The sequence below is a fragment of the Apium graveolens genome, chromosome 10 (genome assembly GCF_009905375.1).
Source record: "Apium graveolens cultivar Ventura chromosome 10, ASM990537v1, whole genome shotgun sequence".
Taxonomy (NCBI): domain Eukaryota; kingdom Viridiplantae; phylum Streptophyta; class Magnoliopsida; order Apiales; family Apiaceae; genus Apium; species Apium graveolens.
This window is the reverse complement of record NC_133656.1, coordinates 237,496,188-237,521,575: the sequence shown is the minus strand read 5'-3', so window position 1 is coordinate 237,521,575 and position 25,388 is coordinate 237,496,188. Positions and strand designations below refer to the sequence as shown.

At 33.9% G+C, this 25,388-nt stretch overlaps 3 protein-coding genes across 5 annotated transcripts; 1 reads left to right on the top strand and 2 right to left on the bottom strand.

Annotated features, from left to right (window-relative positions):
* Window positions 1-4,299: 4,299 nt before the first annotated feature.
* On the bottom strand, window positions 4,300-5,418 carry LOC141692103 (F-box protein CPR1-like). Its single transcript, XM_074496842.1, has 2 exons — window positions 5,108-5,418; window positions 4,300-5,056 (listed from the first exon to the last, which is right to left on the bottom strand). Exons 1-2 carry the CDS (start codon window positions 5,416-5,418, stop codon window positions 4,300-4,302), a joined length of 1,068 nt encoding a protein of 355 aa, XP_074352943.1.
* Window positions 5,419-8,909: 3,491 nt separating this feature from the next.
* LOC141689820 (protein MODIFIED TRANSPORT TO THE VACUOLE 1) lies at window positions 8,910-13,900 on the top strand. Of its 2 annotated transcripts, XM_074494236.1 has the most exons (6): window positions 8,910-9,294; window positions 10,266-11,009; window positions 11,245-11,400; window positions 12,092-13,024; window positions 13,406-13,491; window positions 13,739-13,900. In XM_074494236.1, exons 1-5 carry the CDS (start codon window positions 9,088-9,090, stop codon window positions 13,445-13,447), a joined length of 2,082 nt encoding a protein of 693 aa, XP_074350337.1. In that variant the 5' UTR covers window positions 8,910-9,087; the 3' UTR covers window positions 13,448-13,491; window positions 13,739-13,900. The 2 variants fall into 2 exon arrangements, with proteins under 2 accessions (XP_074350337.1, XP_074350336.1); XM_074494235.1 differs by lacking the exon at window positions 13,739-13,900 and having other exon boundaries at window positions 13,406-13,687.
* Window positions 13,901-14,666: 766 nt separating this feature from the next.
* On the bottom strand, window positions 14,667-24,813 carry LOC141689821 (CBS domain-containing protein CBSCBSPB3-like). Of its 2 annotated transcripts, XM_074494237.1 has the most exons (15): window positions 24,503-24,811; window positions 24,178-24,334; window positions 23,222-23,354; window positions 21,057-21,227; window positions 20,293-20,371; window positions 20,096-20,209; window positions 19,896-19,962; window positions 18,789-18,894; window positions 18,662-18,720; window positions 18,244-18,350; window positions 18,029-18,165; window positions 16,837-16,922; window positions 16,662-16,751; window positions 15,968-16,160; window positions 14,667-15,882 (listed from the first exon to the last, which is right to left on the bottom strand). In XM_074494237.1, the coding sequence occupies exons 1-14, from the start codon at window positions 24,649-24,651 to the stop codon at window positions 15,972-15,974; spliced, it is 1,644 nt and encodes a 547-aa protein (XP_074350338.1). In that variant the 5' UTR covers window positions 24,652-24,811; the 3' UTR covers window positions 14,667-15,882; window positions 15,968-15,971. The 2 variants fall into 2 exon arrangements, 1 of the variants encoding a protein (XP_074350338.1); XR_012562524.1 differs by lacking the exon at window positions 14,667-15,882 and having other exon boundaries at window positions 16,146-16,160; window positions 16,662-16,761; window positions 24,503-24,813.
* Between the last annotated feature and the right edge of the window lie 575 nt (window positions 24,814-25,388).

Here is a 25,388-nt window from a genome sequence, read left to right as displayed (position 1 = left end):
TTGCTTATTTTGGGTCATATTCGGTCCGGTTAAAATATATTATTCGGTTTTAATAGATTCCAAGTTATAATCGGATTTTGTATTTCAGAGCATTTTCGGTTAAATTTTCGGTTCTGATATTTTTCGGATCGGTTTAAATCGGTTCTCGGATAATTAACGGATTGTATGATTCGGATCTTTGATCGGATCTCGGTTCCATGAATTTCAGTTCGGTTTTTCGGATCCAAACCCGTCTGTATGCAAGCATGCAAAAGTATTCGACTATTTCATTAGATTCTAATTCTGACCAAGTGACTATGGGCTATGGAACTCCGGCTCCCTATAGTTTTCAACCCCGATCGAAAGCAAGAATTAATCGCAGCTTTCTAAACCTAGAGCTTCAAATGTAATCGTGCTTTTGTCGTCGGTGCTTAATCCGATCTAACAGAGATCCAACCATAAGCATACCCTGTGGTCCAATGAACCGGAAGTGATTAGAACTCATATCCGAGGTATAAGGAGAATGTTTTCACAAAAACTCCCATCTAATCTGCAAAATAAAATAAAACACTTTGAATGAAACTTTCTTAATTATCCCAGCATAATATAGGTTACTATTGTAGGAAAAGAAGAGAGCAAACCGAAAAGAACTTGAGAGAATGAAGGAGTCGTGGCGTGAATTAACACTGCCCTAAAGTTGAATTTGCCCCGCTACGTACACACGGCCTCTTGGCAATCAACATCCAAGGTTACACGACTTCTATTTCTTTGGTGTAGTACAAAGAAATAGATTGAAAACACTCTTGATCATTGCCCAAAAATATACTTATATCTATATGAGAGGAAAATTGTTATTGTTTTGTGTGTGCAAACATGAGGGGGAGACCTCCTTTTATAAGAGCTCAAACTTGTAACTCCAAGAATGGCCAAAAGACACCATTAATACAAGGAGGTAAAAAGGCTCCAAAGTGAAAAGTCACAAACTGAAAAGTCTTGAAGATTTTTCTAGATTTTTTTTTAAAGCAAACTATAGAAATAATATTTATATTAATATTAATTCTAACATTCCCCCACATGCTGCAAAAGAAAAATAATTTAAGTAATTTAATGGGCAATGGATAGTCGGTTTCTTAAGCACCAATGTCTTGTGGACTTGAATTGATACCGGTGCATACAAACATGCCTCAAAACCATGTGAGGTAGAAAAATCCTTGAACCTCTCACGGAAGTTAGTGAAAACATATTTGCGCACTTTAACCTTTCTCAAATCAAGAAGTGATTTCGCAAATTATATTTTTATATAAGTGCCCCCACATTGTACCTGGATTTTCGTGAACGCTCTAGAGGTCCTTCGCCAAAGGACTCTCATAAGGGGTTGGGCAATAGCCCCACATTCACATAGGTAAGTTCATCAAGTTTGTATTGTCGCAAACCACCTCTTACGAGACTATGAACTTATTAAGAGCATTAGCTCATCCTAACACATGTGACAATAATAAAAATACTACATCACTTTATTAATAGGAATGGTAGTAGTATATAAACATGAGTTCTTTTATGATTTCGTTTGACCCATTGAACTTAAACAAGTTTAAGATGGGTGTCCATCACAATTCACTCCACATTAGGCTTTAAACCCATTCCTTGTGCTGACTCCAACACTAATTTTCTACAAAGGCCTTTGGTGAGAGGATCTGCAATATTCCTCTCTGATTTTACATACTCGAGTGATATCACATTATTTCTGATCAGACTTCGAATTATAGCATGCCTCAAGCGAATATGTCTTTTCTTCCCATTGTAGAGTTGATTATTCGCTAGTCCCATTGCAGCTTGTGAGTCACAATGCATTGAAACTGATGAAGAAGATCCAGATGCTAAACATGATTGCACATTAGCTTTCATAGGAAAAATATGCTCAAAAAATTCAACGTCTCTTGACTCTTTAAATGGACCAAAACCATATGCATCTTTAAGAATAAGTCTATATGCACCACCATTAAAACCAACAAAAATACCATCAACAGTCTTGGGATTAATTTTACTTCTTTGAAAATCTGGGAGCCCAATTTTTCCCAAACACCCCCACACTTTAAGGTAACTCAAGTTGGGCGCGAAACCCTTCCATAATTCATAAGGAGTTTTATCAGATTTTTTATGCGACACACGATTAAGCACATAGCAAGCATATAAAATAGCTTCACCCCACATATTAGAAGGCATTCCTGAACTGATAAGCATAGCATTCATCATATCTTTAAGAGTTCTATTTTTTCGTTCAGCTACCCCATTTTGTTCAGGCGTATATGGTGCTGTAACCTCGTGAATAATCCCATTAAGTTCACAGAATTTCTTTAGAGTTGCTCCATCATATTCACCACCCCTATCTGTTCTTAAACTTTTAATATTTTTATTCAATTGTTTCTCAACTTCAGCCTTATAAATAAGAAATTTTTCTTCGGCCTCATCTTTCAAACTCAACAAGTAGAGCTTGGTGAATCGTGAAAAGTCATCCACAAAAGTAATATAATAACGTTTACCTCCTCTACTCATAGTGTTCTTAAAGTCACCTAAATCACTGTGAATTAATTCAAGCAATGTCGAAGACCGGTTTCCGATTTTATTAAAGGCCTTTTTAGGGTGCTTTGCTTCAACACATACTTCACATTTATCAAAAGATGTATTGCTGAATTCAGGGATTAGCCTAAGTTGTTTAAGCCTTTTCACAGAAGCAACATTTACGTGACCCAGTCTAGCATGCCATAAGGTAACAGATTCAGCAATATAAGCAGAAGCAGTAGCAATTTTATTATCAGTCAAAATATCAAGTACAAACAGCCATACTTGGTTTTTAAAGCATCCCAAATTTCTTTGGCCTTTAAGGACTTGCTATAGATTAAATATAAAGCAGATGTCATATAATGCAATAACATTCCACGACAAGTCTTATTATCCTTCTCGAAATCTTTTCCAGAATTTTCAGGGGCTGAGTCTTTAGTGAGACAATAATCTACTCCAATTTGACTCAAGAAAAACTCCATCTTATCGGACCACATTTTATAATTTTTCCCATCAAAAGGGTCTAATTTAGACATATCAGGAATAAAAGTATTGGAATTCATGGTGGCAGATAAGATATATGCTAACACAAATTTCAACTTTAGAATGTAGGAAAAGAAGAGAGCAAACCGAAAATAACTTGAGAGAATGAAAGAGTCGTGGCGTGAATTAACACTGCCCTAAAGTTGAATTTGCCCCGCTACGTACACACGGCCTCTTGGCAATCAACCTCCAAGGTTACACGACTTCTATTTCTTTGGTGTAGTACAAAGAAATAGATTGAAAACACTCTTGATCATTGCCCAAAAATATACTTATATCTATATGAGAGGAAAATTGTTATTGTTTTGTGTGTGCAAACATGAGGGGGAGACCTCCTTTTATAAGAGCTCAAACTTGTAACTCCAAGAATGGCCAAAAGACACCATTAATACAAGGAGGTAAAAAGGCTCCAAAATGAAAAGTCACAAACTGAAAAGTCTTGAAGATTTTTCTAGATTTTTCTTTTAAAGCAAACTATAGAAATAATATTTATATTAATATTAATTCTAACAACTATAATTTAAAGCTCCAATTAGTCTACTACTGTTCAAAAAATGAAAATCCAGCTGATCATATTTTTTTCATTCATGAAATATAGGTGTATTCAACTGCAATTTTAAAAAATATATCAGAATTTTATGATATTCGGTTAGTATTTTAAATTATGCTACAAAATCCGGTGGTATTCAATCAAAATTTTAAATTATACTTACCATTAAAACATGCTGACGGATTTTTTTGGACTTCATAAAATGATGGATTTTGTGGCATTTTTCAATGTATTTTATGGTTTTCGAAATCCCACAGTAATTCATGAGATTTTGAAGGATCGTGTTTAAATTTTAAAAACTCTTCATCAACTCTATCATATTTTATCTAGAATCCGCGTAAAATCAAAATCAGATGTAATCCATTAAAATCCATGAATTATATATGATGCATTAAAATCCTAGTTCAATACACCAACTTGCTACATGTTAAGGTTACCGATAAACTAGATAAGACATAATAGGCGGCAAGGGATGAATTGGAAAGGGGCTGAGCTGCTGATAAGTGACTTTTTAGCCTTTTTCTAAACTTTCCCCCTTATGGCGAGATCAGACATCCAAGCACTGAAGCACAAAGCCTGATCAGATGTTTCAGTACCAATGCAGATGGTATGAAGAAATTATCTTACATTTTGTTCTTCTTTTGTCGTTGCCGCTGTTTATTTTCCTCTTATGGCTGCTTCTCTTCAGAACTCGCGATACAGTCTGGTGCAACAAGGCTCTCAGTGTAGTCTGAGCAGACTTTTAAATCATAGTAAAACCTGTCTGGCATATTAGCAATCTTAACAGTCTTCATTTCCTTTGTTTCAAGGTCATACCATATGATATGGTTCATAATCACTTTTATAAGAACACACTCGCGGCTCTTTGAAAAGGCGACTGGCCATACAGACATCAGAGACCTAATTAGTCCCCGGTGTTGCACTGAAAATACCTTGCACCAGGAACTTCCAACACCATAATCGTTCATCAACCACACGTCTATACAGACGTAGGGGTGGACTATAAGCACAGAAAGGGATTCTGCAAAGGCACATAAACTCCATCCAACAGGATTGTTTATTCGAACTTTAGGCATTGGAACCTCCCTGTGATTTTCAGCAGCAAGATCAAAAGCAAAGATTGACTGGTAGCTTTCTGAGCCCAGAGTTTTAGTTGTAGTGCAATGCAGAGCTCCACCCAGAAACAGGCCATAATAATGGATAAATTTGAAGTTGGGAGAAATATTTTGAAGTCGTTTCCATGAGTTGTTTTTTAGGCTGTAAATTATGACCTCCGAGCCAGCCAAATCACAACCATCAGGATGAAAAATGCTCAGAACCTTGTAATCATCATTAATACTGTCATACCCAAATCCAAACAGGAAAGACTCTACGTCGATGGAATGAAGATATTCACTCGGTGCATTAGGTAACTTTCTGCACCGCCTGGTTGCCAGATTTCATATAAAAAACTCCGTATTAGGTTTACACGAGCACAATAAGCCGTTGCATGCACCCACAAGACTAGTACCAAGGAGAGGACTCCTCAACGTTTCATCAATTTGTATAGCGGTAGTTTCATCTTCAGAATCAGCACACAACCAATAAGACGACGCACCACTTAATATAAGATCAGTATTTGTGTTACATCCAATGGATCTCTTGAGATTTGCTCTGGCAAAATGTGGACTATCAATAAGTGAACACCATGGCTTAGAAACGCATCTGAAACGCAGCAGAGTCTTAACAGAAAGGCGATCCAAGATTTGGGCTATCAGATCTTCCGCAAAGTATACAGTCACATTCATTGTTTGTGATTGATGAGTTCCATTGCTAATTTAAACAGGCACTAATGCAAGTACTACTAAGATTTTCAGTATCATAACAAAAGAGACAATTTAGTATGGCCAACTTTAGCACATTCAAGTGTTTGCACACAGAATTTTTATATGGATCTCTTTTATCAGGTGTCCGAAAACATCTTAATTGTTCGGAAAATGTGTTGGATAGTCTTAAACTATGTTACTCGGACTCTTCATTTTACCTTCGAGTACCCGTGTCGGATACTCGACACTTGGACATGAACACTCGGACCCGGACACTTATTTTAGGTCAAAAACATGTATATTTTTCATTAATGTCGCCGAGTCTGATACTTGGACACGTGTACATGTTGAACACTTCTGAGCGAGTCCGAGTAAAATAAATCTTAAACACCTTGAATAAAATTTTAAAAATAACATGTAACAAGAATAACCTATAGAACCAAAAAACTTCTAGGTTGCATATGGAACAGGTACAATCTGCATTATCAATGCCAATACACACCCTAATCTTAAATTCAACACACAACAAAAAAATACCCTAGATAGCTACCTCTGTCCCATATTAGTACTATTATTATCTTCATCCCACATTACTTATACAAATGTATACTTTTACCTTTTTATACGCAGAGTTTATACTCTTTCGTCATTCTGCTTTCGATCTTTACTCACCCAAATACTCATTTGTGAGCCACATAACCTAATATTATTTCGGTTTTTATATTAAAGTACCCACCATTTTTGTCAGAAAATATCAAGTGTCTGCTCCATCTTTGGCCACTATAATCACTCTATATAGCATTATGATAAAATTTGAAAAAAAAATGACCTAAAATTTAATGAACCTATGATGGGTTTATTTTTGTAATCTGCTTGCACATCATTTACCGATTACGATTTCGTTAATTTTCATATATTTTTTTTAAGATTTAACCGAGTGATATATATTTTGATTTATGTGGCCAAAACGAGTCCCGCTGAGATTGATAATCACTTGAGAGTTTTTGACAACACTTTGATATAAAACCATATTATTTTCTAAATTTTTTTTGGATACAAAATTTAGTTTTAGTCAAAAATTGCACAAAATTAAGACTTGCATGTGCAGGAATTCATATTACACCAGCAGACAACAACTGAATTTGATGCTAAGAACACACGAAAATCTAAATATTTAACATAACTACACAAGATAGAATTTGCAAAAAATAAAAGAAACTGAGGGATAAATAATGAATAAGAACCTGGAGGTAACTTGACATCAGAATACGAAGAATTCGACATTTTTTGCCCTAGTTTTTATTGTTTCGAGTCTGATAAATTAGTGTTCACGGTCAAATGTCAATGCTATATATAAAACTTGGCATGATAATGAAATTGTCTTGTTTGTTTTTTGTAATCATTTTTCGCGTTTTTGTTATATTTTCCTTTTTTCTTTTTGTAAAATTAAAATGATAAAACTGTTAGGTTTAATGTAAAAATATTAAAAATCTTGTATTTGATCGAGTGTACTTAATTTGAAAGATTTTTTCAACTTTTAAAATTCTATCGTGTTTAATTTGAATTTTTAAAAATTTATTTAAAATTTTGTGGTATTCAACGAAAAAAGTTAAAATAAAAATTAATTTTGTAGGTATTTAATCAAGATTTTAAAAATTTTATTAAAATTAAAATTTGGTATTATTAAATTTGAATTTTTAAAATATATTAAAATCCGGCGGTATTCAAAAATCTTTTAATTTTTTTTGTTTTGATAAAATTATAAATTTTGATAAATTTGATGGTATATTTTTAGATTTTTGAAATCTTAACAAGATCCATCAATTTTGAAAAACCAAAATCTCCAATTAAATTAATCAACCGATCGGGACAAAAATAAAATGGCATTAAAAGATAAAAATGATTACTAAGACGATGTACTCTTTAAAAACACAAATTTATATTGAGTTGTTTTAGCCTGTATTCTAAAGATTGACGAGTTCCCCAACATTCATTTTTCACCTCTTATTTTATTAGATTTTCGAGTAATCGGGTTAAATAACCAATTTTATTAAAAATTGACTTAAATTCGATTTTGACTCCGAGTAGTGAAGATCAAACCCCCAGTTTGACTTTCTCAATTTTTTTGTTAAAACCTATATAAATGAATGAACTTTAAATTAACCATGGTTAAATTTACTATTTCATATTTGTCAATGACTTAAATAACCCCTATTACTAACAAATGAATGAACTTTTATTTTCTTCATTAAATTACTTACTAAAAATAAGAATAATTTTCCACAAATAAATTTTCACAAATATAAGGAATTGGTAAACAAGTCACTTTAAGCGCCGGTTGAAACAAAGTAATACATAATTCAATTATTTAAAAATCAACAATGATATGCAGGTTGTTAAATTGAAAATTAAAAAAAAATAAGTTTAAAGAAGAACAAAAAAGATTACAATTCTTGAAATTCAAATCATTATTATTTTAAGTCTTATATACCATAGTTTGTGAGCTACAAACTTGAAATTTTTTTTGAAATCCTATTACAAATAATAAATTACTATTATTATTAAAACAACTCAAGATGTTAAAATAACAAAAAAAAATTATGTTTTACAAAAAAAGAGGATAAAAACTAACAATCAAAAATTATTATTTCCTATTTTCTATTTCATACACGTAAAGAATTGGCCACAATGTGGTCTATAAAAAACCTAAATTTCTCAAATCTTAGGCAAAAATAGAAATTATTTACATATGTAGTAACAAAAATCTAAGATAGTAAATTATCCAGCGCCAACTATAATACTCATAAGGGTATTCTAGTCATATAAAGTATACAAATATTTATTTTTATAATTTAATATTAATTTATAAGTTATACCTGAGTTAAGGATTAATTATAAGATATATTTATAATTATTAAACAAAACGGGACACATATGTAAAGTGCCTTATTAATTTGGGACATAATAGACAAATTCTTAAAAAAAAAACAGATATGAAATTATATATTTTTATTTTTATTTTATAAATTATGAACATTTATTGAACCACTACATATAATCTTATTAAAACTTATATTTGATTATTTTATCAAATATTATCAAACAAGTAATCTCTAATCCGACTATATTATTTATATTATTTTTAATGTAATATTAAATTATTAGTATAATTAGATAACTTAGTTTTTATTAATACTCGCCCTGTATAACTATATATTTAATAAAAAATATAAAAACTTTAATATATAAATATATATATATATATTAGAATAAATTAAATTTATTATAAAAAATATAAAATTAGTAAAATAATAATACCCGATTAATAATCCAAGTACTCTCTGAATTTCGATTACTCATTTTTTCGGAACAAAATCGTGATTTCCAATTTTTACAACTTTGATTTTAGCTAATTTTATCTAGCAAATTCTTTTTCTTTAAAAATTACAAAAGCCATCCATTTTCCTAAATACACACGGATAATAAAAACAAAAACAGACTTACACAAGCATTTTCCAAGAACCAAACTTTTTCTTGATCCTCGAAAACTCCAATCCAATCTAACCAACAATCCCCTTAAATCCCCACCTCGAATTTCAATCTTTATCACAAAAATCTCAAACCCCAGAAATTTAAATCAATAAAAAGGCCATGGATTCAAGCAGAAGAGCAGTTGAATCATACTGGAGATCAAGAATGATAGATACAGCCACTTCTGATGAAGATAAAGTCACTCCTGTGTATAAATTGGAGGAAATTTGTGAGCTTCTTAGATCTTCTCATGCTAGTATTGTTAAGGAAGTTTCTGAATTTGTCTTCAAGAGACTTGAACATAAAAGCCCAGTTGTCAAACAAAAGGTATGGTTTTTATTTTTTGTGTGTATTTTTGTGTTTGAAAATTGTGGGTTTTTTGAGTCAGATCTTGTTGGTTTTGTGTTTTTGGATGTTGGGTAGTTTGATTATTGGATTATTGTTGTGGGGCTTGGTTGAGCTGATTGGTGATAAAGTTGGGTTCTTTTCGGGTTTTTCGATTAATTGATTGGTGTTTCTAAATTTGGTGAATAATCTGCTGGATGTTTGCGTAAAGTAATGTGATTTATGTCATTGTTTCTTGTTTATTGTGCTGTTAAAATTTGAATCTGTAAAGGGTGATAAAGAATTGTTTTTTGCTGGTGTATGTGTAAAATTCACTTTGATGGTGTATGTGTGAATCACATTATTGTATGTCGGATTCATTTTTTCTTCCGGCGTATGTATGAAGTTCACTTTGAAGTAAATTGCAGAAAGGAGTGATCTTTGCATTGTATTTTTTGAATGAGCATGTTATTGAACTCTATTTGTTGTTTTATGTTTTAAATAAAGGACACGAATTGAACCAAGAAACTGCTCGATCATCCATCAAATGATAACGAATATATAAAGCCTTCGAAAGCTCCATTAAGGTAGACTTTAAGATTGTATTGAAAACTCATCTTTTTTTGCTAGTCCAAAATCACATTAAGACTTTAAAGAGTTGGAACTACCAAATTTTGTATAAGTCCTTCATGTAAAACCGTAGTCACTTCTTTACCCTTTTAATCTCTTACTGCAAATATTGCTTTGGATGTATATCCTTACATTTTAGTTGAAGGGCCTTAATCTTGTGGAAGAGATATTTTCTTCCAAGGAAGGTACATGTTGGTTAATTGCTTTTAAGTACTAGAGCTAGGCAGCTGTTTTATTAGTAGTAGATGGACTATTATGAACGTTGATTAAAAATTTTTTGAAAAAGGTAACTTGCTTGTTTTTATCAAATTTTCACTAATTATATATTTTGTTATTGTGTGCAGGCCTTGAGACTGATCAAATATTCTGTGGGAAAGTCCGGGGTGGAGTTTAGGAGGGAATTGCAAAGAAATTCAGTGGCCATACGCCAGTTGATTCATTATAAAGGTCAGCCAGATCCTTTGAAGGGGGATGCATTAAATAAGTCTGTCCGTGCGACAGCTCAGGAAGCCTTATCAGCCATGTTCTCAACTGAGGACAACAAACCAGCACCCAGTGATGATCTAACTCAACGAATCCAAGGGTTTGGTAATACCAACTACGAAATGCCATCGGAAGATAAGAAGTCCTTCTTAAGTGAGGTGGTTGGTCTCGGAAGTGCAACCATAAAGCAAGGCTTGAATAGCTTATCGCAAGCTCCAGCAAATAAACGAAATGAAACTGGTAGCTACCGCAGTCCAAATCTTCGAAGGTCGTTGACTACTGAAATTGATTACTCAGATCGTTATGAGGGTGTTGAATACCGGAGTGACACTCAGCCTGCTTCACGGTTATCTAACAACAATTCTGGCGGAACATGGGGCCAAGATCTCAAAACTATGGATACAGCCAATAGTAGCTCTAGCTCAAGTCATTCTGATAGCAAGACTCGTGAAGAGAAGTTGTTGGAGACCATTGTAACATCTGGTGGGGTGCGTTTACAACCCACGAGAGATGCCCTCCATCTTTTTCTGGTACAAGCCTCAAAACTGGATCCACTGGCTTTGTGTTATGCTCTTGAAACAAAACTTCAATCACATTCTTGGCAGGTAAATACCCTCTTCCATCTACAAAACATTTTACAATAATTCTCAGGCAGTATGACTTTACGAATGCATATCACACACATGACAAAAATGCAGTTTATACTTCACTTTCACGATTGATCTGGATTTTCTGCAGACACATATCTGATGACTTGTGTATAGCTAGACAGTAGACAAATTAACAAGAGTATAGTAAAATCCTTTATTTGTCCTTTATTAAAATTGTGACTTGTTTCAGGTTCGTGTGAGAGCTGTATGTGTTCTAGATGCTATATTGAGGAAAAAAGAGGATGAAAATTTTTCTGTTGTTGCATCTTATTTCAGTGACAATAAGGATGTTGTAGTGAAATGTTGTGAATCACCCCAGGCTTCTTTGAGGGAAAAAGCAAATAAGGTAAGCCTGATTTACACTTTTATTCTCTTTGTTTCTCTGTATTATACTGTCAGGAATCAGTGGTTATATGTTTTCTTATTTTTTTTGGTTTTTTTAGTTAATAAGTGCAGAAAGAAATTAGGCAGCAAAAAGTATAGATATAGGGAGAGAGAATCAGAGAAATAGAGATAGATCGAGAGAGATAGAGTTTAGAGATAGAGAAATATAGATTGGGTAGGAAGATAGTTTCTAGAGAGAGGAGAAAGAGAGACTTGTGGAACAAGTTCCATTTGTCATATATTGCATAATAAAAAATTTACAACTCATTCCTCTATTTATAATAGTTCCTGACTTATAATATAACTAAACTAACACAGAAAAGACCAGAATACTAATTTGTTCCCCCTAATTTCATGAGAATTTGAGCCGGCTAATGAGGACCCTACATCTGAGATAATCTTTTGAAAGTTCTTGATAATGTATATTTGCGTATTTGAAAAAAAAAATGGTTTATTTTTTATTTTCCTCAAAATTTTCCTCAGGTCTTCCCTGCATTTAATTATGAGTCCTATCTTGTTAGACCTTAGATTAGTCTGTTTTATCAGGACTAAGTGTGTTGGTCCGGACATCTCCCATTAGTGCGTTTTATTGAATCCCAAACATGTATATTGCAAAAAGGTCCATTGTTATGTAGACAATTGTTCTTGCACAGGTCTTAGGAATTCTTGAAGGAGAACAAACTGGTAGTATAGTTGGTAATCCAGAAAAGCTAGTGAAGGCTGAGGCAACTGCCATTCAGATGCCAGATTTAATCGATACTGGTAATTCAGATGGTCCACCAATGCATGAAAGCATTGAAGCTCTAACAACACCTGCCATGCCTATTGTTGATGATCTATTTGGAGATGGTCCAAGCATTGGTGTGAGCACCAGTGCACAGAATAAAGATGATGACCCCTTTGCAGATGTCTCATTTCACACCAATAATGACAAAGAACATGTGGACGACATTTTTTCTGGGATGACTACTGATAGTTCTGGTGCTACCGGAGCTCATATGACATCTAATCAAAATGGAGCTGAGCTATTTGATATATTTGGTTCCAACCTGGAGACCTCAGCAAAGCAAATAAATAACAAAAAGGATGTTAATGACTTGATGTCTGACCTATTTATAAAGGAAAAAGACGTGAAGCAGCAAGGAACTTCTTCGGATGGACTCTCTGAAAACATTTTTTCAGTTACCAGTACAAATCTGAGCCATCAAGTTACTAATGATACATTTAATAAAGCATACGGTGCTCAAATAGCTGGCACTAATCCCATGCTTCCTGCTGGGACCATGCCATATAATATGTCCCCTGGCATTATGTTTAATCCAGCAATTCCCTCGCAACCGATAAATTATGGAGCCATGGGAAATCTACTCGCCCAGCAGCAATTCTTAGCAGCAATGTCCAACTATCAGCAACTAGGCAACTTGCACCCTCAAAATTCTGGTTATAGTCAGGCCGTGGAAACTCAAGGAGGTGGATATTCTTCAGCCCTTCCTGATGTTTTTAATTCTACCCTTCCAGTTCAGACTTCTACCTCTGTAATGAACGGGTCAAAAAAAGAGGAGACCAGAGCTTTTGATTTTATCTCGGTGAGTCTGGACTCTCAAGTCTTTTCACTTTCATTTGATTTTCTCTTAAAACTAGATAAAAGTTATATTTAATTTTGGAACAAGAACAGAAGTACTGTGAACAAAATTGTAGAATAAATTTCCCTTTAAACAAAGTAAAGTTCTAACTCAGAGAGAGGCAATTCTTTGGCTGTACTTATATTTTACAGTACTGTCAGGCGATAGTTGGTAGTAGCACTATAAGTATATTCTATGTCTAATTTACTCGGTTCCAACTGTTAAAGTCGCGAATGGTTCAGATTGCATAATTTCCTGTTTCTCTGTATCTGCCTGTTCATCTTGTATTCAAATGACTTGCCTACAAGCATATATCTGATTGGGCATTTTGTGATCACTGTGCAGGATCATCTGGCAGCAGCTCGTGATACGAAGAGGATGATTTGAGCTTTTTGTCTGGTCTTGAGTTTTATAGAGCAGCTTTTCATATGGTAATAAAGGTTTATATCTGCAAAGATAAAATATTTTTTGGAATAATGTATGCTTGCATTTGTAATGAAATGTGTAGTTAGTTTAATGCATAGTGTTTTGATAATACAAGAGGGATACTAATAGCGGAAAGAGAATATGGTTGTACACTTTCTCCAACTTTGGATTCTGTCATTAGGGTAATATTTTTTTTGCTTCCCTTTTTGTTCCTTTCTGAAATGATTTATCGGATTTCTTTTTAACTTTCAGAAATGATACTTGTCGGCAAACAGACTGCAGCTTTCAAAGAAGGCAGCTGTTATACTGTTTTCCTTTTATTATACATGTAATTTGCAATATTTTTATTCGGAAATGGACGATACAGTACATATGCTAGAGAAATGATAATAAAAAACCATCATATTTTGTCCATGTTCTTTGAATGTACAAATCCAGCAGAGAAACAAAAGCCAAAAATAAAAAGATGGATTTTGTTTCTTCACTGCTGAACCAAGAAAAGGTGGATTCTTTCTAGTTCCCAAAAGTTAAGTGGATTTTCTTACTTGGAAGTTCTAGGTTGACTTGCATTATGTTTAAATTTCTGTTTTGGCATGCCATTGGTCCCATTTATCGAAGGCTTGAGAGGCCTTGGGGTAAACTTAATTCCTTGGAGATCTAATATGTCCCAAGGAATGGGAAGGTAGTCATGGCTAACAACGCAGAACTCGCCTACTTATTTGACGTTTTCTGGTTTCTGGCGGATTATGCAATGGCTATGACCGTTAAGAGGGTAATGTTTTCCAAGAACGCGAGTCTCTTTTTTTCTATTGAAGGGTAGTTACAGAAATGTGAATACAGCAACCGTGTCGTTTAAATCCTCGGCCTCTTACCATTAAGAGGAGAGGTGTATCTGCAGTTGAGTTTAATGGTTCCATTATATAACTGTAGAATATGAGATCTCAAGTCACCATTTGTCTTGATCAGTCTTTATCATTTGTTTGCAGTTTTTTTTTTCGAGAATTTTTGCAGATAATCTGTTCTTGTGGATTGATGGGGATATGTTATTCCACCTGTCAGAGCACATTTATTCTAATCCAAAGTTTATCTAACCTATCAAAATTATATTTGCATAATGAGTTTACTCCAGAACTTAGATATGATGATTGAAAACAGAAAAATAAAACATAATTCAAACAGATGATGAAGCGATCCTCAACATATATCATCAGTTTCCTCATATAACTCCAATAATAATGTGCAAGAATAAGAATACATAAATGAAGCCTCATTAGTTAAATGTTGATCAAGAATTACAAATGAACATAATAAGCTTGTTAACATTTAACCGTGTGTTTGCTGATTAAGATTCAGCATGGCGTGTAGACTCACAACAGCAACAAAACCAGCTTCGGAAACAAGATCTGTGACGACGCTTGGAATTATGTCGTTGATTCTGCTTCTGGTTCATGAACGGGGTCGGTTCAGGTTCTTTCTTGAACACGGGAGAGTCCGGGTTGAACTTATGGCGATTCCCTTCCTTTTTAGCGTTCCTCGCCTTCTCAAATATAACAGAAAACTCCGCTTGCCCGGGATTCTTCAAGTCCCATTCTCCGAATTTTGGTAATGCTACTCCTCTATTCGCCATGAATAAAATGATAATCTGTAATTTATGTATGTTCTTCTTGTTTTGCTAGCTAGGAAATAATGTCTTCTTTTCTTGTTCGTCTCCGGCCTAACCAGGATTCCCTCGTATCCCCTTCGATCTTCCTCTTCTTCCCAGACTCGAAAAAAGGAGAAATAGGGAATGAAAGGCAAATGATGCAACAATGCAAGAAAATAAGAGAATTTTTAACTAATTTTGGAATGTGATTCTGATCCTTTGATTTATTCTACTTGAGAAGTCATTTGAAACGCTCTTTAATGTGTGTCTATGAAATAGACAAATTGACCAGAGGAATTACAAAATTGCTAGATGTTTACAACATATGTTTGTATTCAGATGTACAATGTAAAAATATCAAACTACAAAATACACCTTGCTCATGCATATTATGTATAGGTATATAGATCAATTGTACATTGAGGTCGTGTTATTTCGAACAGTTACAAAATGCAACCCTAGTGTATACCGGATTGTCTAACTAAATATCTCTACTGTGAGAAATGAAATTGTGGCCAATGAGGTGATGCACCAAAATATAAATGTTAAATATTAGATATTAACTGGACTAAGTTCTCCAGATCTAACACCATTTACAGGCGGCATTGGAAAAACAAAAATGATAGACTCCCCGTATTGTTTATCGTATAACCTTCCCCCCAAATTCACCTTGTATACTGTATCCTTTCCTCATTGCACTTGGCCTTTTTCTCCCATTAGTTTCATTTAGTACAAAAGACGACGCCACCTCTGCCTGCAACAAAACATTAAGTAGACAGATTCATTGTCGGATGCTTTGGAATCCAAATTGGCATTTACCACTAGTGGTATATATCTACTTTTTTACTGGTTAGAGCGTTTTAAGTAGACCAACACCCCCATTCCCGTCAAAACCACTGCAGCAGCAACCGCCCCTGATTCGACAAATCCCCATCGTCGTCTTTCTACTGTGCTCTGGGCGGTGGTTGTGCTCGTCTGTAGTTCAACTTTCTGTTGCTTTGACTCAGAGTAATCTAGATGCAACCGTAGTACCTGCAATGGATAATACAATTAGTACAGCGTACACCTTGGCAAACAAACTACAGAACTGCAGTCGTAATAATTCATTGACCTTGCTACGCTTCTTTACAGAAATATGTGTCTACTCAACAAATGATCAAAAGTCGTCTCCAATTCCATTGTTCAGACTTTTATTCGTATCTTAAATATATAGTCAAGAGAGAATAAACAATAAAAGGCGGAAGATAAAAAAGTTATAATAATCAGCTTAACCCAAGTTACTCACTAAAACACCGTCTTCCAGTTCCTTAACAAAGTCCGTGCAAGAATATTGGACCCTATGCAGTGATAACCGCTACTTTCCAAGTATCAGTGACATTGCGCAATCAAAAATCAAGTTTAATGGCATGAAGAACTTTAAACTGTGTATCAAAAAACCGAGCCGAACCGGCCCGCGCTCTACCCTACCCTTAACAAGTGCTCAGGAAGTTTGACATATAAAAGACAGGCTATAGTTTAAGGAGATGCTGACACCTTTAGTCCCAATGATCTGGCATGGCCGACAGCACTGATAAGATCGCCATCTGCAGTAAGCAGGACCCGATCACCCTCATCATCTTCATACTGCAATAAACTAATATATTTAGAATAAGATCAAGAACTTTTGATTGGCCCAGAAATACACCATGGCCAGTGACATCTTACTTACCAGAAGCTGAGGGTAGTCTTTGTCATCAGAAGCACCACCCATCCTCCGCATAACAGATGAAACAAGCTCATCTAAACTTTCTGCACCTGAAAAAAATTGAAAATGAATTTAACAGTTAAATTAGGTATATATTGAGAAAGAGAGAGGAAACTAATAGAAAAAAATATAATTCACACACACGCACACACACACACACGTGTGTGTGCGGCAGTTGCTCCAATCTACTAGGTGACAAACAAAGATATTAATAAAGACATTATTTTTATAATATGCCTGTACGAGGACACTTATACAACATGTTTGGTGAATCCAAAATCAAATTTCCAACATAGTATTTTGTTTAAAATAAACAAGTCCAGCATGAGCTATATGCAAACCTAGGCATTCAGCGCGGTCAGGGAAACAAAAAGTAAAACTCTTGTTAGTGTATTCTCCCACCTTTATATGTGTGTGAGAGTAATTGTGTTGGGATATAATAAGAGAAATGTGAGAGTAATTGTGTTGGGATATTATAAGAGAAAAACTATGTAAGATGCGGGTCTTAAGGTCTTAATTAGCAGAGCATTTTAGAAAGAAAGATAAACATAAGACAACAATGTGGGCCTTCAAAAATTGCAGACACGCTGATTCATAATTAGACGAAGCCGAAGGTAGTAGTAAGAACTAAGAAAGGCTGGGAGGATGATTCTGGAAGTCTACAGAAACTATATGCCAAATCCAAAAAGCTAAGAAGGCGAGTGAGCAAAAATATGATATCCTAAACACTCCGTTCAATTAATTGTTTTTGGAAAAAATATTGAACAATAGAATAAAATCAAATTGATTTATTAATAGAGTAACTTCTCATATGACCAAAAATCTGTTGCCAACATGCAACAGGGCATAGTCAATCTGTAGATTGCATACACCAAAATTTATAACTGAACCAGTGATTGTTATTCTATGCACTATTCTCTGGCAATAGTAAGTAAAAGCAGGCTATACCAAGTGAAAAAAATTACGTGAAGATAATGAAGGAGAACATTTAGGGTCAAAGAACTCCAAATGGTATTAAGTACTAGTAACTTATTTTATTGGGGTCTGAGAACCACAAATGGTACTTGCTAATAAAATTAAAGTTAAAAAGAAAAATCGAAGCAGAACTTATGAATACTGATAATACCCTCTTCAGAAAAATGATAATACGACTCACCAAGATTAAATCGATGTACACGTCCCTTACGATCCTCAAATTTGAATGAAAACGAATTACCAAGACCAAGAGATGGATATGTTGACTTCCCAAGTTCTGCTGCATCTGATGCGTTCAACACAGACATAGACATTTCACTATCGATGGAAACATCAAATCTTAGTTGCTAACTTAGAAACTCCATTATGCACATAATTATGAAAAAAATTATATACCTCTGGGTATCATAATCATCTGGTGGGTCTAGATTAAGTGCTGAATCCCAAAACTTCTGCATCACTGTGTTTGTTGTATCATTTACAGCACCAGAGCTATTTTCAACCTAAAAAAAATTGTAGACAGATTATGAGGCATAAATAACATGCTCTGGTCCAATGGAGTATCTCATATTATCCTTGGTTATTGGTCCTTGCAGGTACCGTTAATAATATATTTTCATAGGACAGAATGCAACAGATTAAAATAAATTTGAATTTCGAATTAGTTAATCAGCTAGAAGTTTAAAGAAAATGATAATTTTTAAGTGGATTTGAGGGCCTATCTCATATTAACATATTCTTATTCAAAACAATCCTATCAACAAGATGCTCTGCTACAAGAATGCAACGTGCATGATGAAAATAAAAGTTCTACCATGGAAATTGCAGCATGGGTTATCTGCAGAACATCCAAACACGCCACAATGCTTCCATCTGCCATATTAATGTTATCAAGGGTTTCACAACAAGCAGTTGATACGAATTTATAAACAAAATCTAACCTCTGTCTACAACAGGGAGATGCAAGAATTTTCCATCATGCATTGTGTGCAATGCCTCAAGTATTGAAGTGTCAGTTGTAGCATATTCGGGGTTTGGAGTCATTACCTGCGGAAACAAATATTGAAAATGAGTCATTCTGCGGTAAGTCGCTTGAAATTTATGGATCTTTTTTTCAGTATGATATAACAATGACAAACATGTATAGACCAAAACGCTTTACAGGCATGTGGGTAACTTGATATCCAAACATGACAGAATGGGTTAACCAGATTTTCCCTTTATAGATAGACCAAAAAGTTTTTGAGACACGTGAATTACTTCATTACAAACATGGTAGTTGACAACAGGTCAAGTTGATCAAGTCCGCCCTCCTTCCAGCAAGTATTTCACAATAAAAAATTAACTCTTGATGCATTTTGTGGAATTTATCATTTGATCTGATATTTTGAGAAAGACGCGTCGGGTAATAGCAGAAGCCAGAAGGCTTTATCTACAAGGAAGCAGTGACATAGACTATAGATATCCCAACTTCTAATTTCAGGCTGCAGCACATAGACAAGAGATCCTAACAATTGATTTCTTCCTTCTGGAATTAAAATGGAGATACTAGCGTAGAAATGATAGATCCCCCGAACATGAAGCAAGAACATTTTACTCAATCCTAGAGAATACATATATAAGAAATGAAGGGTTGGCTATGAAAAGGCATTCAGTAGTGCAATGTACACTCCTCATGAGAGCGCGAATTTAAGTCAATCATACAACTTGCAATAAAGTTCTCCCAAGATCCATACAGAAATTCAAAAGTTATCAAGCTCCTGAGCCTGGAATACATAATGATAGTGTAGTAAATTTGCAACACGTAAACTTAATCCACAAGATATCTAACGCGGGATGAACAGGCAGGGTAATCCTAGCTAGATCCAGTTATATGGCTAAAGGGCAACTTTAGTAGCTTTTTATTCATTTAAATTTCAGTAACTTATTATTTTATATTTTTTAAGTCGCTTGATATTGTACTAGCTTACAAGAATACTGTAACTACTTACTACGGAAAATAAAGTGTATTGCTGAAAGTGGAAATAGATGGTGATGGTTATCAGAACCTTTTCAACATGAGTCAACTCAGGAGAGAGCTTTTGAGCTACAACTCGCATAAGAATGTCCTTCGAACTGCAGAAAAATGAGTAAAAAAAGCATCAATCTAAAAACTAAAAGAAGCAAATATGTAACACACCAAAAATGCTTGCATAAAAGCATTAATCTAAAATAAAAGAAAAGGATAGCTGTGAGTAAAGAACAATACGTCAGTATTCCCTGAATCTTGTTTCCCGTCATAACTACGACGGAACTAACCCGCAACTCCTGCATATTTTTAGCAGCAACGTGAACAGGATCTGATGGCGATACTACAGCAACCCTAAAGTAAAATATGTGCAACAATAATTAGAAGAGAACCCAGGTTGTTGAAATAGATGCATACTTTCAGAAGTTTAAGAATACTTGGCATTTTCGGCAATGATTGTTGACAATGATGGCTTGAACATCCGCTCTCTAAGGGTTTCTATGAAAGCAGATGGAGCTGAAACATTGGATGAAACCATATAAATTTAATGAACACGCCTTAAGATTTAGGGCAGAAAAGAAATTGAAGTAAAATGAATTTGCAAAATAGCAAGCACATTGTTCACTCGAAAGCTCCGTTACTCAAGAGTCTTTAATTTTGTCCTCATACCAGACATGACATGGGTGTGGTATGGGATTTGAGTCGGATCCTTCATGTGAGAACCGGACTCTTCAAACTCAAGTAATCTAGTATAAAAATGATTTATAAGACCTCATTACAACTTGTTTCTAGAGAGGGGTGTCCATAAATTACTATTTCCATGTTATCTTTTTCATATATACTACTGTATAAATCTGACACAAACAAACCTGTTCATGTTTTTTATTGGTAAAAGACCCTAATCTACAAATGTAAAATATGTGAAATGTAGGTATGATTTCACTTATGTGAAGGTTATATACCGAATCCCCGCACTTGTGTCCAATTTCAGAGCCACATCTATGAATCCTTATTTTTCAGAAACTAAAAGTCTGACACTTGAATTCGCACCCGTGTCCAACACCGTACCCGAGTCCGGGTAACACAGCTCGAAAGTAAGCATGTCAATGCCATGTTAAAGAAGACAAATGACTCTTGTAGCACCACATAAGTAATACCGAAACTAGTGTCATACGTTTTAAGGACATAATAATTAGCTTACCAGAGTAGTCACTTCCCCATTGTCGTTCAACTCCTTCAACAGCTGCAGCAATAGCACTTCCTTGCTCTGCAGCTTTCTCCATCCTAGATATGGCATCATACAGGCATTTGGTAATATCCAACAATGCAATTACTTCACCGTTCTCAACAACAGGGAGATGCCTAAATCTTCCTGTTAAAAAGCAAATACGTAGTTTGATGAAAACTGGCCTACTACAAATGCACCAAGAGATAATAAAACTAAATGGGATATAGATGATACTTTCTTTAAAGTCGAGTTAGAATGACTAAACAAATATGATGCAAATCAATTGGATCAGAGAAATAACATTACGGCCCCACGGGAAAATTTTAATTGTAGTCATGTATGTGTAATTATGTATAGCAGACAAAAAAACACAAACCCCGCAAGGAGTTTAAACCAACAAATTTACACTATACTATTAAAGCCATAATGGAGACAAAAAAAACACAAACCCCGGAAGGAGTTTTAACAATCCATTTTTATATGGACGAGGCAGAAGTGCTAGTATCACATGAGATCGTCACCTCTCCAATACTTTGTGCCTGTTTGGCACCACCTCCGTTTTTCATGAAAGCCCGTTACCATTCTAGCATGACTGCTTGGCGGACTAGAAAAAATGATCATATAGGACCATATATGAGGAAAATGAGAAAGTTGGGTTTCTTTACTTTTTCATTCTCATTTTCAGTTTGTCTTGTTCTCTGCCTTACTTCTTCAATTTATATTACTTTGTTATTTATATTTCAGTTTTCCTATTTTCAAATTTCATCCTTTTAATTCTCTATTTGTGTATTAAAATTATTATGTTTAATCATCTACTTTCTAATAGATAATTATAACATATTAGTTATGATTTACTAAACACACTACCAACTTATAACTAAAATATTTATCATATTTGAATTTTACTTTTTTAAAATATTTTAATTATCTATATCATTTATTAATAAGCGAAACTATATTAGTAGTACAAATTAAATAATCCGTTTAAGTAACTGGAATCTCCATTTTAATAGAAATTCAATAATTTTCTCCCGATGTAATTATTTTTAAAAAAAAAAATCACTTTTTCATTTTATATTCATTTATCAAAATTATTAATTCATGTAATTTGTATTTATATTTTAATTTTATTTCAAAAAAATACTTACCTTATAAGTTATAATTTACCAAACACATTATCAACTTATAAGTTAAGATTATCCAAACACCTAAATAACTTATAATTTACAATGTTCATATCACTTATATGACACTTTACAACTTTAAGTCATAAGTTACATTTTACATTTTTTAAGAAACCCCAAACGGGCCCTTTATTGTAGTTCCTTGTTCCCATATTATCATGTTTTGGGGAATAGGATTAGTCTTGACTCTCGAATCAGAAGGCTAATGACAACTACAAACACTACATAATTAAATTGGCGGGCACTGCTTCAGAGCAATATAATACATATAGCTTAGATCAATATAATACATTTGGCTTAAATGGAGCCTTCAATCCAATTATATATATCATCTCCAATCTAAAATAGTTCACCTATACATGTAATTTCATCTTATCAACATATTATTGGTAATGTTAAGATCTGATTAACATTCAAATAAACTTTGTTCCTCTAGGGATCTAAAGGTACAAGTAAAGCCATTAGAACTGAAAACTGTGCATTTGAATAATGTTCGAGTGGCCTCCTATTCTCTTCAATAAAATTAGAGGCATAGGTACATCCCATTATGCAGTTGCATAGTTAAATACTCCCCTATTGTTGGCCTTAAATCAATTATTTGAACAATTCTGTCAGGTGCCAAAACACAATTTTGTTGCACTTTATGTTGCTATTAAAAAAATCGATGTCATCACTCACATCCATGGCCCATTAAACATGGCAGAATTATCTGAATGTTGACTGTTAACCACAACCCCTTCCATTTAACTAATGTCATTCCCTTGTAAATGAAAGTGTCATTAACAAAAGCAAGTAAGATAATTGACAAAAATCTTGAAGACTGTATACTAAATTACCAAGCTAATATGAACCATACATATAGACACGTGTTTTACTTTTCTTTAAGCCTATTCTAAGTTATTATAATGACTATATGAATTCATTAAATAAAAACAATAACATAAATATAGAAACCTTGGACCATTTTCTGAAGTGCCTCGATCGCCAATGAATCTGAATTAACAAATATGGGATTCCTGGTCATCACTTTTGATACTACTGTCTGGTCTGGCCTCAAATCTTCTGCAATAACTCTGGTCGCGATATCCTATGCAGAGACACTCCTTTAGAATACAATTAAGAAAATAAACTTAACTTTTAAGCAATAACAGTTCCTATAGACAAAGAATAAAAAACCATCCAATGACTCTACATTTTCATCTTCAAATTCTTGAAACGAAATGCATTTTGTAAACATTTATTTACTCCACCGTTTAAAATTTCTAGCTATTAAACGACCTGAGTATAAAAACCGTGCAACATATAATTTTCCGCTTTAAGTTTTACAAAGACCGGAAAGTAATTAAATTAACTAGTCACACCGGCCATCAAGCAAAAAATAAAGATCAACAAACTTAAGACAGATTTTGATATAGCGAAGAAAACAAAAGGTCGAGTTAAAGAATTTACAAAACAGAGAATTTTTACTACAATGTAACTTATTTCCTCCCTTCAATGTTATATAAGCAATCCTCCACAAAAATACAACTAAAGACCATCTTAAACTAAACAAACCAATACATTTTCCTCGAGTTAGTAGATGAAACGAATAATGCATTCATCAACTTAGTAAAAAAAACCAAAATTCTGTTTCTCAAGTTCGTGAACGAAACTAAAAACTAATTCCTCACGTTACTACATGGAACTAGATTAATTCTCAAGTTAGTAACGAAATCAAAAATATATATCGCAAGTTAGTTAACAAAACTAAAAACTGATTCCTCAACTTAATAGACGAAACTAAAAGCTTATTCAAGTTAGTACACATTTCTAAATATTAATTCCTCTAGTAACCAAGTCCAAAATCTATCCTCAAGTAATTAAATACCGAAACAAAAACATATTCCTCAACTTCGTGAAAACGGACCGACCTTGTCAGTAACAATTCCGGAAAGCAAAGCATTAGCATCAGTCAAAAGTGCAGCATCAATCCGTCTAGCAGCCATCCTCCGACAAGCATCATAAACCGTAGTCCCCTCTGGAATCGTAAGAGCCTTCGATAATCTCAGCTTCTTCACCGTCCTCTCACTACCAACACAAAAACACCAAAACAATTCATAACAATCAAAACTCTATCAACTAATTAAACTAATAACTAATTCAATTAAACCAAATTAAAACACAATAATCAAAATTAAACAAACGTATATACAAATACAAGCAATAATGAATAGAATAAAGATAAAGCGAACTGACGTGGAGTGAACAGGAGAAAGAGGCTTCGAGAAGCTTCCATTAGTGGCGGTGGCGGCAGTGCCGTTCTCCGATTGAGTCGCCGGTTTTTTAGGGTTACGTTTTTGTACTAAACTGCTGCGGCGAGAAGATAGAGGACCTTGTGTACTCATTTTTTTTAATTCTAAATATTTAAATTAGTGATTTTATATTTAAATGCTAGGGTTTGAGAGAGAAGGTGTCTCTCTCGCTGCTACTCTCTTTCTCGACGAGAGAGAGAGAGAGAGATGAGTTGGTTCGTGTGTTCTTAAACGTGGATATAATGTGAAACGGTTTATCTAAAGCGAGTTGACTACCACCATTACTTTATGTGTTTTTTAGAGGGAAAAAAAATTATGTTTATTCGGTTTGTGATAATAATTACGAGATATATTGGAGGATTGGAAAATTAATCATTTTATCGTAAAGGTTCCTGATCTATTTTTTAAAATATTGTGATTCCTCAAAATTAAAAAAAAAATGTATTATTTCGTTTAATTTGCCTAATGATCGTTAGTTTCTTAGAATTGTTCAACTCGTTGAAATTGGGGTTTTAAATGGGTGATGGTGAAAAATATTAATTTTTTGGGTGAAATAGCTCAAAATGCCTATTTTTAAAAATATATGGCTGAAAATATCGTTTTTGTTGCACATTTCTTAATTGGTTAAGCATAATACGCATTTGAGAATTGAGTATGTAAGAAAATTACTAAAGATACGCATTTTTAGTTTAAATATTACCATTGAGATACGCATTGGCAAATGCGTATCATATAAAATAAAAAAAAATTGAATACTCATTTGGCAATTGCGTATTTTGTACAAAATATGATATCCAAATGATAAATGCGTATCTCAAACGGTATTTGCA

Bases quoted from the DNA above. Each gene is read 5' to 3' on its own strand.
- LOC141692103 (XM_074496842.1), bottom strand. From the start codon at position 5,418: ATGAATGTGACTGTATACTTTGCGGAAGATCTGATAGCCCAAATCTTG. The intron at 5,057-5,107 runs GTGCTCGTGTAA...TCTGGCAACCAG, and splicing joins GGTGCATGCAACGGCTTATT to GCGGTGCAGAAAGTTACCTA.
- LOC141689820 (XM_074494236.1), top strand. From the start codon at position 9,088: ATGGATTCAAGCAGAAGAGCAGTTGAATCATACTGGAGATCAAGAATG. The intron at 11,010-11,244 runs GTAAATACCCTC...GACTTGTTTCAG, and splicing joins TTCAATCACATTCTTGGCAG to GTTCGTGTGAGAGCTGTATG. The intron at 13,025-13,405 runs GTGAGTCTGGAC...ATCACTGTGCAG, and splicing joins GAGCTTTTGATTTTATCTCG to GATCATCTGGCAGCAGCTCG.
- LOC141689821 (XM_074494237.1), bottom strand. From the start codon at position 24,651: ATGAGTACACAAGGTCCTCTATCTTCTCGCCGCAGCAGTTTAGTACAA. The intron at 20,372-21,056 runs GTAAGCTAATTA...CCAATGTTTCAG, and splicing joins ATGGGGAAGTGACTACTCTG to CTCCATCTGCTTTCATAGAA. The intron at 16,161-16,661 runs GTGTCAGCATCT...TATCCATTGCAG, and splicing joins CCAGATCATTGGGACTAAAG to GTACTACGGTTGCATCTAGA.